At 66.5% G+C, this 16,050-nt stretch overlaps 1 protein-coding gene across 7 annotated transcripts; it reads right to left on the bottom strand.

Annotated features, from left to right (window-relative positions):
- Window positions 1–3: 3 nt before the first annotated feature.
- On the bottom strand, window positions 4–15,346 carry ZBTB7B (zinc finger and BTB domain containing 7B). 7 transcript variants are annotated; one of them, XM_045456117.1, is made up of 4 exons: window positions 15,309–15,346; window positions 15,034–15,134; window positions 2,573–3,741; window positions 4–2,218 (listed from the first exon to the last, which is right to left on the bottom strand). In XM_045456117.1, the coding sequence occupies exons 3-4, from the start codon at window positions 3,733–3,735 to the stop codon at window positions 1,753–1,755; spliced, it is 1,629 nt and encodes a 542-aa protein (XP_045312073.1). In that variant the 5' UTR covers window positions 3,736–3,741; window positions 15,034–15,134; window positions 15,309–15,346; the 3' UTR covers window positions 4–1,752. The 7 variants fall into 7 exon arrangements, with proteins under 7 accessions (XP_045312073.1, XP_045312068.1, XP_045312067.1 ...); XM_045456112.1 differs by having other exon boundaries at window positions 15,292–15,331; XM_045456111.1 differs by lacking the exons at window positions 15,034–15,134; window positions 15,309–15,346 and adding an exon at window positions 9,781–10,196.
- Window positions 15,347–16,050: the final 704 nt, after the last annotated feature.

The following is a 16,050-nucleotide window of genomic DNA, read 5'->3' as shown; positions in this document are numbered from 1 at the left end:
GAGTGTGAATCTTAAATTATTATTATTTCTTCCTGTCGTTTACACCCAAGGTGGGGGCAGGGGAAGAGGAGGGGAAGAGGAGAGGGGGGACTCGCCTCCCCCCCTAAGGCACTGAGTGGAGAAGCCGCAAGGGGGGAGGGGGGAGGTCACATTGTCCTCACTCTCTGGGGCTAGGCCCCAGGTCTCCCCAGCCCTGGGCTCCCCCATCACCTGAAATGCTAAGATGAGGCCCAGGGCCACCTGACCTCCCCCAACCCCAATATATTACATCATCACTTTTTAAATAGATACAGGGACTGGTCCCGCTACCCCCTCCCTGTGACACCCCCTCACTATTGGGGGTACCTGGGCAGCTGTGCAAATGGGCATGAGGGTGCATGGGAGGAAGGGAGAGCACCGGGCCCCTTAACCTGCCCCTTTTAAGGAGGGGGAGGGGCCGCCAGGCCAGGGAGGGGAAATAGTGCAAGGCAGAGCCCAGGCCGCAAGGGGGGGGGGCAGCACCCAGCGAGGACGGGAGGGGGGGCAGTTGCCCCCACCCCCAGCAGAATTGGGTAGTTAAAAATCTGAAACTAGATTTCAACAAGACCAACAGAAGAGGCTATGTACAGAACCGGGGTGGATTCAATCCTAAGGGAAGAGCGAGGGGGCTGCCCTCCGAGACCCCGCAGGGCGGCCGGGCCGGCAGGGGTCTGGGAGCGGAACCCCTTCGGCGCTCTCCCGGCGGCGCGCCCGCGGGTCCCCGGAGCGGCCGCCAGGGGGCGCCCGCCCGCGCGCTCCGCAGGCCCGCAGCCCCTCACCCCGTCCCCGAGCCCGCGCCGCGCCAGCCCGGGGGCGGCGTGAGTCAGGGGCGGCCCGGCGGCGGCTCCGGCTCGCACCTGGGCGGGAGGAGGAGAGGAGGGCAGGAGCCACCCGGCCCGCCCTGCCCTCTGGCCCCGGGGAGGGAGCGGCGGGAACAAGACATTCCCTGCCCGGGGACGCGGCAGGGGAGGGCAGGGCCGGGGCGGAGAGCCGAGCGGAGCGGGCCCCTCCCGCTGCCCCCAGGGGCGGGCGAGCCACTCAGGCCACCCCGCCCCCTTCTCCTCCAGGACCCCGTGACTCAGCGCTCGGAGCCTGGCGGGGGGCGAGGGCGGGGGGGGGGGGGGGGGGCGGGTGGCGCGAGGATGGCTCCTTCCTGCGGGGCCCAGTCCCCCAGGCTTTCCAGCTTCTACCTCGCTTTCCCCCACCTACCCTTCCTTCGCCGCCCCCCTTTGCATAATTCACTGCCAGGAAAAGGGAACAGAAACCAGGAAGGAGGGGTCTCGGAAGGGAAGGGAGGGGCGGTCCTTCACCCCCTGACGCAGCCCAAACCCCTAGGGGCATGGGGGCGGGGCAAGACTTTGGTCCCAAGCCCCCCACCCCCTGGAAACCCGCATAGCCGAAGAGGGACCCCACAAATCAGAAATGCATTATTGCTTCTACTCCCCCGGAGCAGCTGGGGACAGGGACCCCACCTTTACAATAGAGCTGTAAATATAGACATACTATCCTGCGTCACTCCTTGGGAGATCACCCCAGTCTGGGGAGCCTCTACCCCCAAAACCTTCTCAGCTTGGAACTGGAATGAGGGTTCTGGGGGGCGCGGGGGAAGGGGCAGATCTCTGAAGCCGGGGAGGCCCAGAGCCCCGACCCCGGCTCTGTCCGTCCCGCCCACTCCCACTGCTTGGCAGCGGCGGCCCGGCCTCGCGCTGCGCCAGCCCGGCCGCTCGGCCCTCTCTAAGAGGACTCCATGGCACCTTCGGCCTGCGGCGTACTGGGTGCCCCCTCCTCCTCCTCGTCATCAGGGGGCCCCAGGGCGGCGACCGGAGGGCCAGTAGGGGCTGACTGCTCCCAGAATCGGGCCAGAGAGAGGCGGAAGGTGTCCAAGTGGCCGTTGGAGAGGTCGAGGCCCGCGGGGGACGGGGCGGCGGCGGAGGGCGGTGGGTAGTGGGGTGGCGCGTCGTCCTTCCGGCGCCGCCGGGTGCGCACCTCCAGGCAGTTCTGGCCCTTGAGGTGGCGCTGCAGGTGGTCCTCCTTGGCGAAGGCCTTGTGGCACAGGTGGCACTCGTAGGGCCGGTCCCCCGTGTGCAGGTGCATGTGGTTCTTGAGGTCGTAGCTGTGCAGGAAGCGGGCTGGGCAGTGCGGGCACGAGTAAGGCCGCTCTCCGGTGTGCTTCCGCATGTGAATCTTCAGCTTGTCGTTCCTGGCCGGGCGGGGCGCAAGGGAGCGGGTTCAGGACAGGACCCTGGCTGGCTCCTCCCGGCCAGGTCCCTGGGGTCTCGGCCCTCTGGTCCCTCTGCTGCCACGGGCTGCCTCTTACCGCCCGGGACGCCCTTGCTGACTGCTCCCAGCTTAGGCCGACGCGGCCTCCCTGCCTCCAACACCAAACCTCTCCTGCCCCAGACCCACGACGTGCCTTGACCTTCCTTCTCCAGGCCTCCCAGTTTTGTGCGGGTCACTCCGGTCACGGCCGCACCTCCAGCCCTTCCAGGACCACCTGCTCCCCACCCGGGGTCGCCTAACTCCCCTCTCCGCACCCCTCCCCACGGGTGCTCACCGGGTGAAGCGGACGCCGCAGACCTCGCAGGCGAAGGGCTTCTCACCCGTGTGGGTCCTCATGTGGCGGGGCAGCTTGCCCGCCCCGTGGATGATCTTGTGGCAGACGGGGCACTCCTGGGGCATCTGGGAGCGGCGTTTGCGCACCAGCTTGTCCTGGCCGTCCAGGCCCGGCGCGAGGGCGTCCTGGTGCAGCGAACTCAGGTAGGCCATCAGGTCAGGATCGATGGCGTCCTCGTCTGAGCCCAGCTCCTCTGGGGACAGCGGGGGCCCACCCCCCTGCGCCAGCCCGTAGGCGGTGGAGTACACGGGCTCCTCCTCTTCTTCCTCACCCTCATAGGCCTCGTAGGTCAGGGGCCCCTCGGGGGGTGAAGCAGTCCCGGCTGGAGGGCTGTAGCTGTCCCCCGGCCCGCTGCCCGCACTGCCACCCACCCTGGCCCCCTCCTCCTCCTCGTAGGTCACGGGTTGGCTGGGCACCGCGGGCACCTCGGGCACTAAGTGGTTCGCCCGGGCCCCCTTGGTCTGCAGGAACGCTTTCCGGGGCTTGCGGCTGCGGCGGGCCACGGGCCGAGGGGGCGGCGGGGGCGGGGGCGGGCGGGGCGCCTGCGGGGGGCTGTCTTCGCTGTCGGGAACTCCCGCGGCCGCGGCCGTGGCCGTGGCCGTGGCGAAGGCCTCCAGGTACTGGCGGGCCCGCTCACAGTCGTCCTCGTCGGGGCTGGGGGCTTCCAGGCCGCTGCCCTGCAGAATCTCCACGCAGGCAGCAATGACACACGGGATCTCCAGCAGCCGGGCGGCCTGGAGCACGGCGGGCATGTTGGCGCTGCTGGTCGTCAGCGTGGCCGTGTAGGCGAACTCGAGCAGGGCGCCCAGGGCCTCCGGCCCCACGAAGTCCAGCTCGCACACGCCGGCGCCCGCCCCCCCGGCGGCCGGCCCGCCGCCCCCGGCCCCCGAGAGGGCGCCGCCACCGCCCTCGGTGAACAGCTTCTTGAAGTAGTGGCTGCAGGCGGCCAGCACGGCCCGGTGGGTGCGGTATTCGAGGCCCTGCGTCCGGATGGTGAGGTCGCAGAGGTGGCCCAGCTGGCGCTGTTCGTTGAGGCAGCTCAGGAGCTCGCTGCTGTGGTCTGGGAACGGGATCCCGATGAGGTCGTCCTCGGGGCTCCCCATCTTTTTCTGTAGGGTTGAGGAGAGGGAGAGGGTGAGAGCACTCGGCCCTGCGAGGGGGTCGGAGGAGGGAGCCGCGGGGTTGGCCGGATACTCTAAGTGTTTCTACCCATTCGGTCTTGCGCGAGCCCCGACTAGAGCCTTGTCTCCTCACAGACCGGGAACCCGACGCGCAGGCAGGTGAAGCGACTTTCCAAGGTACGTGCCGAACGGGGTTCAAAGCCAGGCCGTGGGCCCAAGTCCTGTTCCCAGCTGCTGTGCACAGTCCTGCCTGCCTCTGGGTGCGCAGGAGCCCGGACTTGCCCACGGAACCTTCTCTAGAGGCCCGTCCGCTTCACCCGCCCCCCTCCCCATGCCTTTGGAGGAAGCACTGGGCTGGGGGACAGGACACGTGGGGAGGCTCCATAAAGTGGCCAAAGGATTCGGGGCTCAATCATCTGGGGAGTGGGGTGACAGTCTGTGACGGAGCCTCCCCACAGCCAGAGAGGCCAAGGACGGAGCCGAGAGTCCCACTGGACCCAGGCGCGCTCCCGCCCGGCCATGACGTTAAATCAAGTCGCCCCCACGAAGGGCCTAGCGCGCTCACCAGGAGGCCTCCTGCACCTTCACCTTCCTCCTCCCCTCCCCCACCCACTAAAAGTTCATCTCCCCTTTTAGATTCCACCCCCCACCCCAGGCCAAAAGGGAAATACAGCTCCCAGCACCCCCCCCCCCACATCCTCCCCTCCCCCAGGGGGCCAGGGAGCAGCCACCCTGTGCTGGGGTGTCGCTGGCTGGCTCGGGTGCTTCCTGCCCCGCACAGATAAGCATCGTCCCCGCCCCCTCCCCCACTGCCAATAGGCCAGGTTCCAGTCCCACCCCTCCCCACCTCGCTCCCGCCAGGCCACCACCTCTCCCTCCCCACCGGGTGGTGGTGCCCCCGCTGGCCGGCCGGTCAGGAGAGCCCCCCTCTCCAGAGGGCCGTCCCCACCCCCGCCCCCGCGCTGCCCTCCCTGAGGCACAGAGACAGGGCGGCCCCCCCAGGGGGGTGGGGGGCAGGGGGGTGGTAGAGTGGGTCTGGCCTGGAAGTGGGGTGTCTGCTGCCATCTTGCTCAGTGACTTTGGACAAGTCCCTTCTCTCTGTGCGTCAGTTTCCTCAGCTGTACGAGGAGTGGGTAGAAGGCCCAAGGACTCAGCCCTTTAGCCCTGACCTTTGGTGGGTCTGGAGCCACTGGAGACAGAGTCCGGGCCTGGAAAGAGCTGTGCTCCGGACGCAGCCGGGCTTGACTCCGTGGCTGACTAGCTCGGTGGCTTTCAACACAACATCTATGGTCTCTGGGCCTCCTTCCTGGTCGACAATACAGGATAATTCCTCCGGATTCCTAGGGCTGTGGTGGCGGCTGAGTGAGACCGTGTGCTGGCCTAGGGGCTGACACACACATTCTGGCCTTGGGAGGGAGAAGCAAGGCCTCACCCAGGGGCAGATTCCACTCTACAGATGGCCTCTGCTGGGAAACAGCTTGGGGACAGCTGGGTCTCTCTCCCTCAAGTCACCCCAAGGAGTCAGGTTACTACTAGCTACATGACCTTGGGTAAGTCACTTCCTTCCCCCACCCCAGGAGGCCCGTTTCCTCGTCCATAATATTAAAGTCCCCAGGGTGGGTCCCACCGACACTGGTCAGTGTCGTCTTCGCCACTGCCAACGGCCGCTCAGCCCTGGCCACTGGGGCGAAAAGTTTTTTTCAGGGAGTTGGGGGAGTCAGGAGCCACAGATTTCCTCTTTAGAGCACAAGACCCGCATTGTCTCCGCCCGCCTCCGGGCCGGTCACCTGCATAGAAGCCTTAAGTGAGCCTCACCCATGTGTGTCTCTCGTAAGTTGCAAGTTGTGCCCAGATGCCCTCAGCGAGGCCCTTGCTCCCACCCTGGGTCCCCACATCCCTTCTCTCCCTGGGGGCAGCCCCAGGCCCCTTTGGTTCTCCTGTCTGCACTTTACAAACTGAACGAGGGGCAAACAGCCCCAGAATTTAGGAACAGACAAAAACCGGGTGGGCGCCCTCCTGAGCCCAAGCGGATCCTGTCCCTCCTGAGGGGGACGGGTGGGGCTATCCTCGCTGTCCATTGGCCTGGAGCTGGGCACCCGCAGGCACGTGGCTCACCCCATCCCTCTCCCTCCTTCCCTCCCCACCCCACCCATTCCTGCCGCTTGCTAAGCCCGCCTCCTTTCTCCCACCCCAGGGCCGGTCTCCGAGGCAACCTGGTGTGGCAGGGCACTGATTGGCCGACCCTGCTGTCAGGTCACAGGCTCAGGCTGGTTCACCACGCAACTCACACAGGACTTGGGCAAGGGTGGGTGTTTAACCCCTTAGGCCCAACTCCAATGCCCTTGGCCACGCGGTGGCAACGCGGGAGGGGAGAGGCAGAGGACACACGTGGGAAGGGGAGGTGTCGGTAAGGTTCTCCAGCTCTGGGAGACTCCCCCGGCCCTCACCCAGGGCTCTGGCACCAATGCCAACTTAGGTGTCGCCTGGAGCTACCCTGGTGCCAACCAGGCCACGGGGGCACTCCTAGCCCCGTCATCGGGGGGCGGGGGTGGGGCACCGGTGCCAGGATGCCCACCCCACCTCGGGCACCCTTCCCACATCTGCATCCCAAAGGGCCCGGCCCCCTGACGCCCCGTGAGGGCGGCCCATCCCCACCCAGCCCGGCATGCCCCCTCTTGCTGAGGCCTTGTGGGCATGGGTGTGTGTGGAGGTTGGGGGGGGCGGCTGTGCCAGGGAACCAGGCGAGGTCTGTTTGGTCTGTTTGCCTGGTAGGGGGAAGAACCGGGGGCCCCGCCCCATCACTCCCCCTTTCCCGCCACCCCCCCAGGCTCCCCTCACTGTCAGGCCTGCTAGACCGGCCAAGCAGGTGGGCAGCTCTCTTGAAACTGGGCCCTGAGTCAAGCCTGCCCCATCTTTGGTGGGGGGGAAGACTTTGGGGTGAGAAAGGTAGAAGGGGGCAAAGGTAGGAGCCCCATCAGGTACCTCTCCGCACCCAGGGGCACCCGCCAGCGTGTGTCCGCCACCGAGAATCAAAAGATAGAGAGCAGTGGCCCTGCTAGGAAGGGAGGAGGCTGTAACTCCTTCCGGGTGCTGACCTCAGACGGTGTCCAGTGCGGTGCTGGGGGCGCCAGGGCCACCCCTGCCGGCTGGGGCCAGGCGAGGAGAGGGGATACGGCCCCATCGGCCGGCCGATGAGTAAAGCTGGCCCCCCTTCCCCACAGCCTGCGGATTAGGGGAGTGAGGCTTAGTGTGGGGGGCAGCAGGCGGAACCGGGATTAGCGGCAGAGAAAATAGATATGGGGCCGAGACGCGGGCGCGCAGAACCCCCCCCCCACCACCACCACCACCAAAGGCTTCTCTAGGTGCAGCAGCTTGGGGTGAGGGAGGCTGAGACCTGGCCGGGACATCCTCCGGCCAGAGTGATGGAGGCCTGAGGCGCTCCTGAGTGCCCCCCCTCCTGTCTTGGCTGGCCGCCCCTCCCTCTTACTTCTCTCTCTTTTCTGCCCCCCCCCGCCCCCACCCCAACTCCAGCCTCAGGTTCTCTTCCTGTTTTTTTGGAGCTAAGTTTTGCACGCAGACAGGGCTTTGGCCTGTGGCTGGACCAGGGGGGTGGGGAAGTAGGACAACGGGGCCAAAGTCCTCAGGGACCCAGGAGTCCCGGCTCCCCAGCCTCTCCTACACTTCCCGGGGCTGCTGGAACCCAGGGGCTGTGGCCATCTGGACCGCCCAGCTGGGAAGGCAGGGTAAGGGGCCGGGGAGTCCCCTGAGGGGCCGGTAAGGGCTCGGAAGGCAAGGCCCCCTGCCCCGGGGGTGCCCTGGGCGTGTGCGGAGTCCCACCCCAGCCCCTCCAAGCGAGTGCGTGCCCTGCCCATCCCCCACACGCCGCTTCCCCCCTCCTAACCTCACCACCCCCAGCACTCACACTTCCTGGGGGCCAGGCGGGGAAGGGAGACCGCAAGCCACGAAGGGGGAAGGAGGCCAGGGGAGCTGGCTGCTTCCCGGTGCTGTGGGGGTTAAGCCTCTCCTCCCTCAAAATGCCCAATTCCCGGTGCTGTGACTCCTGGAAGGAAGGAGGCCTCCGTGCTCCCCTCCACCTTCCCTTCCCTGACATCAGGACATAGCCCTCGCCTGCCCCCGCAGGGCACAGGCAACCTGGGGGGTGTGAGGGGCGCAAGATGGCAGAGATGTGGCCTTCCTCCTTTACCTCTGGGGACCCTTGCTCATCAGCCACCCTGCGCTCCTGGACCCCCTCCTTGGCCTCTTCTTCCTGTCCCCTTGCTCACTGGCCTGCCTGTCCCCTGACCAAGACGACACGCATCCTTGCCGGCCCCCTGCCTCCCCTCTAGGCATCCGTGTCCCTCAGGCCCCAGGAGCCACCCCAGCCTCTCCTGTCTCTGCTGCTTTGTCCCTCAGGTGTGGGCCCAGCCTGTCCCGCTGCCTCCACTCCCCTCTGCTCCGGGCAGCACCCCTTCCCCTCTCCCCAGGCTGGCGGGCAGAGATGGGCCGCAGAATTCCATCAAGCAGCCAGGCCTGCCTTCCAAGGCCTGGTCTTGCCATGGGATGGCCACATCCAGAGCACCCAGGCCCCGCTTCTGGAAGAAGCACAGGATCGAAATTTGGGGGCCAGCTGGAGAGGATGGGTGGTGGGGTGGGGGTGCGGAGAGAGCGGATGTGGGGTGGGGTGAAGGGGGGGACAACCCAGGCCTCTCTGCCCGTCAGAGTTTCCAGCCCTGGAGCCGCTGGGCTTTCCCCGGAGTGCCCACCCTGGGCCAGGCAACCTCGTACCTGGACAGACCCTGGCCATCAGGGTTCCCAGCAGGAGCTGCCCGGGCAGCACCGGCTCCCCTTAGGGCCCGAGGAGACGGCACAAGGTGCCAGGGTCTGCCCTGTGCCCACCCCCTCCCCCCAGCCTAGCGTCTCAGGCTGGGTAACCGAGCCGGCTGGTAACCCCACACCCGCCAAGCCGCGGGCAGAAACCTGAGCCCCCCAGCCCCAGAGGACACCCCAGCCCGATCCCCGGAGCCCGGCTCTCTGCCAGCCTGTCCAACCTCCTGTCCTGGCCCAGCGATCCCTCGGCTCCCGTAGGCCCCTTCTGCTCCCCTGTCCTCCTGGGTCCCCTAAATGCTGAAGCTTTCCCACACACCAGCTCTTCAGACCCTCAGCTCCCCACACCTTCCCAGGGACGTTTGGACACCCTCTTCCTAGCCTGTTTTTCAGTCCCTCTCTGACCCTTGGCCAATTCTAGGCCTCCAAGCCTCCCCTGGGGCCTGATCTCCCAAGCCAGAGAAGGGCCTACTCACCTGAACGCTGAGGGGCCTCTCCGGCAACTCCTCTTGGCCCCTGGGGGGAGCAGGTTGGGAGGGGTGGGGGAGGGCCGGGCTGGGGGGGGGGGGAGGTGGGGTGGCTGTTCCCCGCTCCAGCTCCCTCCTTCAAAGGGGCCGCCCACGACCTGGCCCAGCCCCTCCCCCCTACAGCCTTAACCCTCTGGGTGCTGCCCCCCCCTCCCCCCCAGCTTGGAGGGAGGGGTTACCGGAGGGCTGGCAGCGTGGGAGAGGGCCTAAAGTCTCTGCCTGTGGTGCCCGAAGCCCCAGCTGTACCCACCCCCGCTCGTCCTCGCTCAGTCCCGAAAGGGGAAAAAGGTGAGCGTAGGCAAGGTAGGAGCCGGGACAGTCCAGGAGGACAGAGGTGAGGAGGAGCCACGGGAGAGGCTGCTGGAGGTGGGACCAGGAGAAGGAAGAAGGGAGGGGAGGGGACAGGAGGCGGCAGTGGCCGGGAGAGGGAGGAGGGGAACCCTGGACAGTCAGTGCCAGGGCTGACAGGTGCCCAGGTCCCAGCCCCTCAGGGCACGCGGTCCCAGAGGGGACCAAGGGGAGGCCCTCCGGACTCCAGTGGTCCCTTCGGACCCCTGGGAGCTGGCCGAATTCTCCCCCCCACCCACCCCTCCGCCTGCATGGGCCGGGGCCCTCAGGGGCTGGGCAAGGCGGCACCCCGCCCTCCCTGCGCCTCACCCCAAACCCACTCACATACCACAGCTCCTTGCCCGGGCGCCAGCCCCTGCCAACCAGGCCAGGGGGCAGCACTCATGCCAGCCCCCAATGGCCAGGGGGACCAGGGGGACGGGGCTGGCCTGAGGGGGCGGACAGATGGGGGGAGCTGAGGGCACCGAAAGAGGAAGGAGCCAGGAGGGGGCATCTGCTGGGAAGCGCCTAGCCCCACCCCTTGCGCAAGCTGCCACCCTGGCCGGTTGGGTGGGACCCGCCTGGGCCTGAGGGGCAACTCAGGAGGGCTGTGAGCCCAGAGATGGGTGGGCCACAAAGCTCCCCTCCAACTCCTAGGGTCTCTTATTCCTGGAACAAGGGGTACCCTAATGTTCCCTAGATGCGAGGCGATCCAGGCCCTCCTGGGGCGGGGAGGACCACAGAAATGCCCCCTAAAACACCCCTCCCCTTTCCCCCCAACAGCTGCTGGCTCAGTGCCGCTGGCCTGCTGCCCCTCACCAGCTCCCGGCCCGGCTGGCACCTACCCACCAGGATGCTGGCAGTCCTGCCCTCCTCTCCCTCCTACCCCCCTGCTCCCGGTGCCCCGTGCCAACTGTGGGCCTGGGGTGGGGGAGGGTCACCCCTGTGCCTTGGTGCCAGTCAGGCGGGTCCGGGCCCCTAGGTGCTACAGATAAGGCCCAAGACCCTGTTCTCGAGCCACCTCCTCAAGAGGCAGTGCACAAGTCAGGGCCTACACGAGAGCCCAGGAGACTGTGGACAGCCTAGTGAACACTCATTGAAAGCTCCATTCCCCAAAGTGGGTGCCAGCCTCCCAGCATTCCCTCTGCTTGAACATTTGCTTGGGCACCAAAGTCCCCACAATTGCTGAGAGCCTTGGTGCCCGCAGCCTGCAAGAGAGTGGGGTGGGGCTGCTCTCTGCCCTTTGATCCCCATAAAGGCAGGGAACCAGCCTAGAGGGCAGGGGGCAGGGAAGGGGCCCCTCCATTTTACCCCTGCCAGGGGCAGCAGGGCAGGGTGGGGGCACCTCTTGGGTGGGGCCCTATGGTAAGAATGGTAGCCTGTCCCAGCAGAGGAGAGGGATGTTAATCATGGGTACGCGGTGGTGTCATGTGGGCACAGGACGGTGAGAACGGGGCGGGGTGGGAGATGCAGAGGGTACCCACCTTCCAATTCATGCCTGTCCTGGCTTTTACTCTCATCTTGCAACGTTTCCAGACTTAACCAAAGTGAGAGAGCAAAGAGGACTACAACTCCCAGTATGCACCACAATTGCTCTGCATGTACCTTGGGAGTTGTAGTTCCCAAGAGAAGTCCTGCGTGCTCTTCCCCAGAGCCTTGCTGATGGGGACAGGAGGGCAGAGCAGAGGACTTGGTCACAAGTCTCTAAGGGGACTGTGTTTGGAAGAGGTAAAAGGCTAGGAGGTCCACGGTGGGGCGAGAGGACCCCTTCTCCCAGGCGAAGGGGAGGAAAGGAGGAAGGAAGGAGGAGAGGATGTCTGTTGAAAGGGGCATATGGGTGGGGAGGAGTTGGGGGGGGGGGGGTGGAAACAGGAAGGAAACTGAAGCCAGAGACATGAGGTCGAAAGCAAAGGCCTGGTGGAGCCTGACTCCGAAGCCTGGCAGGGACTGGGAAAGCATTTCCCCTGCCATTCTGGTGGCCTGGGGGCTCTAAGAGGAATTAGTGATGTCAACTGATAGCTGGCTGGTGTGCTTGTTGGGGTCACTGGCTCCATTTGCCTGCCACAAGCCCTCTTTTGCCTGGGGCGCTTTTCAACCTCTGGATCTGGTGCAGGTATTTGCTGGCTGGAGAAATCTGAAGGCTGACTTGGTTCTGGGATGATAGGAGGCGGAGGAAGAGGATGGGGGAGGTCAGGGCCAGGCCTGATGGGCAGTGGGCTGGGGGGAGGTCCATGTGGGGTTAGGTCCAGGTGTGAGGTCAAGGAATCACGCTGGCAAATGAGGACACTACCTTCCAGGACCAAGGCCATGGCAGCTGGGAGGCCTGGGCGAAGAGAGGGCTAAGTCGCCAAGGCTACCAGCCTCCGCCCACCCCAACCAAGGGATGCAGTGGAGAGGGCAGCCCTCTTCGCTTTCCCTGTGGAATTTGCTAAAGGTAGCTTTCCCTCTGGGCCAGGCAGCCTTGAACGTTAAAGGTGGCAACTCAGGGGTCAGATGTCAGCTGGGTGTCTTTCCTTAGTAGGGGGTGGAGGTCAGAAGTGGGCAGAGGCTCTGTTTTGAGGCCACTTTCTCTGGGCTCCCCAAGGCTCTCAGATAGATGCTTACAGGCCCCAGCTAAGACTCTTGCCAAGACCTGAGTGTGGCTGGGGCGGGGGTGGGGGGGGAGGTCTTCCTTGCCCCTCCAAAGCCCTTGATAGTGGACGACAGTCGCTCTAACCCCTTCCCCCCAGTCCCCCAGGCCCGCCTTGGCGCTTGGCCGCCTGTGTGTTGGCAGGACTAGGGGTGGGGGGGGCAGCGAGGCAACTTCAAACTGTCCGGGCAAAACGTCAAGTTTACTCACGAGTTTACTCAGCAGAAGGAGGGGGAAGAGGCTAGAGCGACACACCCCATGCCAGGGTCCTAGCCATCTCCTCTCCCCACCTTCCTCCCCCCCTCCACTCTTCTCTTCAGCCCTAGGCAGTAGGCATAGGCCCCAAGGCCTGGTGGCCAGAGAGCCTTAACTTTCAGAAGGTCAAGGAACCAAGCAGGCCGGAGGCAGGAAGCCCCGAAGCAGGTCCAGAGGCTCCGTCAGAGGGCAGTGCCCTGCCTGGAGCCCATTTACTACCTGGTCTTAGGGCCTTGGCCTTGACCAGAAGTGGGTCTCTCAGCCACCAAGAAGGGGGCAGTACCAGGCCAGGCTTCCTCCATCCGGGCAGTCCCCCGGGCAGTGACTTCTGACCCCAAATGGCCAGTCCTAGGCTGCGCCTCAGGCAGCATGGTGCCATCTGGGCGGCCATAAGATCAGGGGCTGGTCTGCTCCGTCTTGGCTTGGAATGGGGGGCCAGCACCCTATCTGACCTACTTCCCTTTCCTCCCCACCTGCTTTCATTCTCTGCTTCTCTCCCCCAGCCTTCACCGTCCCCACCCCAGAGGCGCTCCGCCCCCCCCATGCCCGCTGGGCCCCCTCCCCCACCCTTCCCCAGGGTGCCAAGTGCAGGCACACAAAGGGCCTGATGGTGCATTGTTAGCCCAGCCCCCGCTGCCCGCCGCGCCCTCCCGGGGCGGGCACTAGGCCAAGGAGGAGCTGGGGGCCCTGGGTGCCAGGGGGCACCACGGGGAAGGAGGAAGAGGTCAACACCTGTCTCCCAGACACTGGGGTCCACAGTAGCCAGAGCTTCGTACTGATGAGAGTGTCCTATCAGAGCAGGCCTCGCTCCCTGACACCTGAACCTAGTGGGCACTGCTCTCCTCCTTCCCCAGAGCCCCCTTTGGGTGGCAGTGACCGCTTTCTGACCCCTGTGTCAAGGCTGGGGGGCGGGTGTGGGACTCAAGGGAGGGGACAGCGTCTGGGGGTGCCGGCGGGCTGCACCATGCCTGCGGCAACCGTGTAACAGAGGCGCGCTGGGGGAGCTGGGGTCCCGGGGGCCGGGGACAGGAGGCACCGGCGGAGATTTCTTCTGGTTTCATCAGCTGCTCCAGGGGGAGCCCCCTGCTCTCCTCCCCAGCCACCAGTGACAGGGAGCACTCCCTGCCACCCAAACTCAGTCACAGCCACGTCCCTGTCCAGCCCTGCACCACACTCCGCGCACCCGCTCTCCCCTCCCAGCCTGGTGCCCACTCCATGCTGGGTCTGCCAGGCAGGTACAGGGGTGACCAAACCAGTCGGTGTGTGCCGGGGAGCAGGAGGCAACCCCGTAATCCTCCAGGCCTCACCCCCTTACACACTGCACCCTCAGGGAGCAGAGAGTTCCCATCCCGGTTTAACCCCTCACAGCTCAGTCTGGCTCCCCCTGGCCCTGACCAACTGCCTCCCTCCGCCAGGAATAAGTTGGGGGAAGGGGGACTCTGCGCTGACTCACTCCCATTCCCGGCCGCAGCTAGGGGTCTGCGAGGCGGTCGGGCGGGGGTCAATTCAAGAACGCCCTCCACCTGGCCCGGAAGCCAGGACAGCCTGCTGGTCTCCCCCTCTCCTCAGCACCCACTTCCGGTGTCCCAAACTAGGTCAGCGGCGCTCGTTTCCTGTGGGTCAGCTAGCACCCGCGCCTCTGCCCCTCCCCTGCTCCGGACCCGGGCTCCCTGCCCCCCCCCCCCCAGGGCGCCCCGAGGTCTCACCACGTCTCAGCCGCCCTTTGATACGTGGGGGTTGTGCGGGGCGGGGGGCAGGGGACCCGCCCTCTCTCCAAACACCAGCAGGGCCGGGGCGCCTGGGCAGGCACGTGTCCGGGCACAACCCGCTGCCCACGCCGCCCCCCCACTCCCGCCCCCCCCCCCCCGCTCTGGCCGGGACACGTCGCTCTCTTACTTGGGGTGGGGTGGGAGGAGAGAGCGAGAGCTGGGAATGGAAAGCGGCGCCCCCCACCCCTTTGAATGGCAGCCCTCTGTCAGCGGCGCTGCCAGTAGCTTCCACGACTACACAGTAGCGACCCCCACCCGGTGGAGGGGCAGGTGCGCGGGCGCCTCCCGGTCACCCACCCTCGCTGTCGGGTTCTAGGGGCCTGAGCCGGCTTGGGAAGGGTGGCGGCGGGAGCGGCGCCTGGAGGAAGGGACGGGGGCCCGATCGGTGTCGCCGGGACGTTGCGGCCGAGCCCCGCCACGGGAGAGGGAGCGCGGCTCCGGAGGCGCAGGAAACCGAATAGTCCAGCCGGTAACTTTCCCCCCAGCCGCGGCTCCTCCTGCGCTACCCCCGCCCCCCGTGCAACTGGCCCGGGTCCAGCCCACCGCGCCAGGGGGCGCGGGGGGGGGGGGGGGCGCCGTGTCCTAGTTAGAGTCCGTCAGCCTTTCCATTCCCTCAGCCCGCGCGGCTCGGGGGTCTCCCCTCGAGTCACCGGGGACACTGGGGGAGCGCTCGGCGCCGCCTCACCCTCTCTCCATCCCGGAGCCGCCAGTCTGCCTGATCCCAGAAGTGCGGAGAAAGTTTCTGGGGACCCTCCGCCCACCTTTTCTCTCAGTTAAAATCAGTTCCAAAGCGTCGGGGTGCCGGGAAGGCGCAGGGAAGGGGAGTGGTGGGAGTCTGGTCTGCATGCGTGTGCGTGGGGGGGTCCCACTTCCAGGACAGACGAAGGACACTGCAGTAGTCTCGCGTCTGGGGGACCCCGAGCCGGCGACAAAAACGGGGTACACTCACCTCTCCGCCTTCGGGTCCGCGGGCCGGAACTGCTGAAGCACCGGGTGTGGAGAGAAGCGCGTCCCCCGCCGGGCCCGGGGGCTTGGGGCCCTGCGCCGGTCCTGGTCAGAAGGCCGCGGTCAGTCGCTCGCCGCTCTCTGCTGGGGGGCTCCTCCTCCGCAGTCCTCGGCCTCCTCCTGCCGCCCGCCCCCCCCTCGGCCGCCGAGAACCGTACATTCACCTGGCTCCCACCCGCCCCCCCCTCTGGGCCCGCCTCACCTGTCCTGCTGTCTCACCTGTCCTCCCGCTGGCTTTCCCCCCATCCCTCCCCTCCCTCCCCCCGCCCCCTGCCACCCCCCAAACTCCCCCCCCCAACCCTTAGCAACACCCTCTGTCACTTCCTGGTTTTTCACCCGCCCCCCCCAGGGCCCCCTCCCTCCGCCCAATAAGGATATAAACTTCAACCCCTCGGTCCAGCCAGTCCCCGCAGGGCGCAGATGGGTCCCTCCCTCCCTTTTCGCTCCCTTCCTCCAAGCTTTTACTTCGCTCTCCGAGCCTTGCCCACCCTCCTCTTTTTCCCTCCTTCTTTCCTTCGGTCTCTCTCTCCCTCCACCTGCCGCGATCCCTCTCCCCCTCCCTCTCCCGCTTTCTCCTCTAGCCCCTATCTCTCCCAGTCCACCTTAACTCGAGCTCCGCCCCCGACCCCCATCCAGCCCTCCGCCGCTGCTCCGCCCCACCCCCTGCACTCCACCGCCCAGTCCGCCCATTGGCCTGGGCTCCCGCCCATCTCAAGTGGGTCCCGCCTTGCGTTCCGCCAGGGAGGGGGCGGAGTCGAGGGGGCCGGCCTGAAACCTGGAGGAGGGAAAGGGGGAGGGGGCAGTGTCCGCAGTGGCCCGGGAACCGAGCGCCCCCATCGAGGGCTCTCACAGTCCGTGAGGGGCTCTTGTGCGGTCACCTCCTCGGGAGGGAAGGGTAGGAGAGGTTAGAGACAGGCTAGGTGGGGGTGAGGCGGGGACTTCCAGGACTGAAGGAGGGGGT

Source organism: Leopardus geoffroyi, chromosome C3 (genome assembly GCF_018350155.1).
Source record: "Leopardus geoffroyi isolate Oge1 chromosome C3, O.geoffroyi_Oge1_pat1.0, whole genome shotgun sequence".
In the NCBI taxonomy this organism is placed as follows: Eukaryota; Metazoa; Chordata; class Mammalia; order Carnivora; family Felidae; genus Leopardus; species Leopardus geoffroyi.
The sequence above is the reverse complement of the archived record's forward strand: the minus strand, read 5'-3'. Positions and strand labels throughout refer to the sequence as shown.

What these genes read in the sequence shown, in the direction of transcription:
- ZBTB7B (XM_045456110.1), bottom strand. Translation starts at nt 7,864, where the DNA reads ATGTCAGGGAAGGGAAGGTGGAGGGGAGCACGGAGGCCTCCTTCCTTC. An exon ending in CCGCCTGGCCCCCAGGAAGT is followed by an intron (nt 3,742 to 7,675) that starts GTGAGTGCTGGG and finishes TCAACCCTACAG; the next exon opens with AAAAAGATGGGGAGCCCCGA. An exon ending in TGCGGCGTCCGCTTCACCCG is followed by an intron (nt 2,219 to 2,572) that starts GTGAGCACCCGT and finishes CCGCCCGGCCAG; the next exon opens with GAACGACAAGCTGAAGATTC.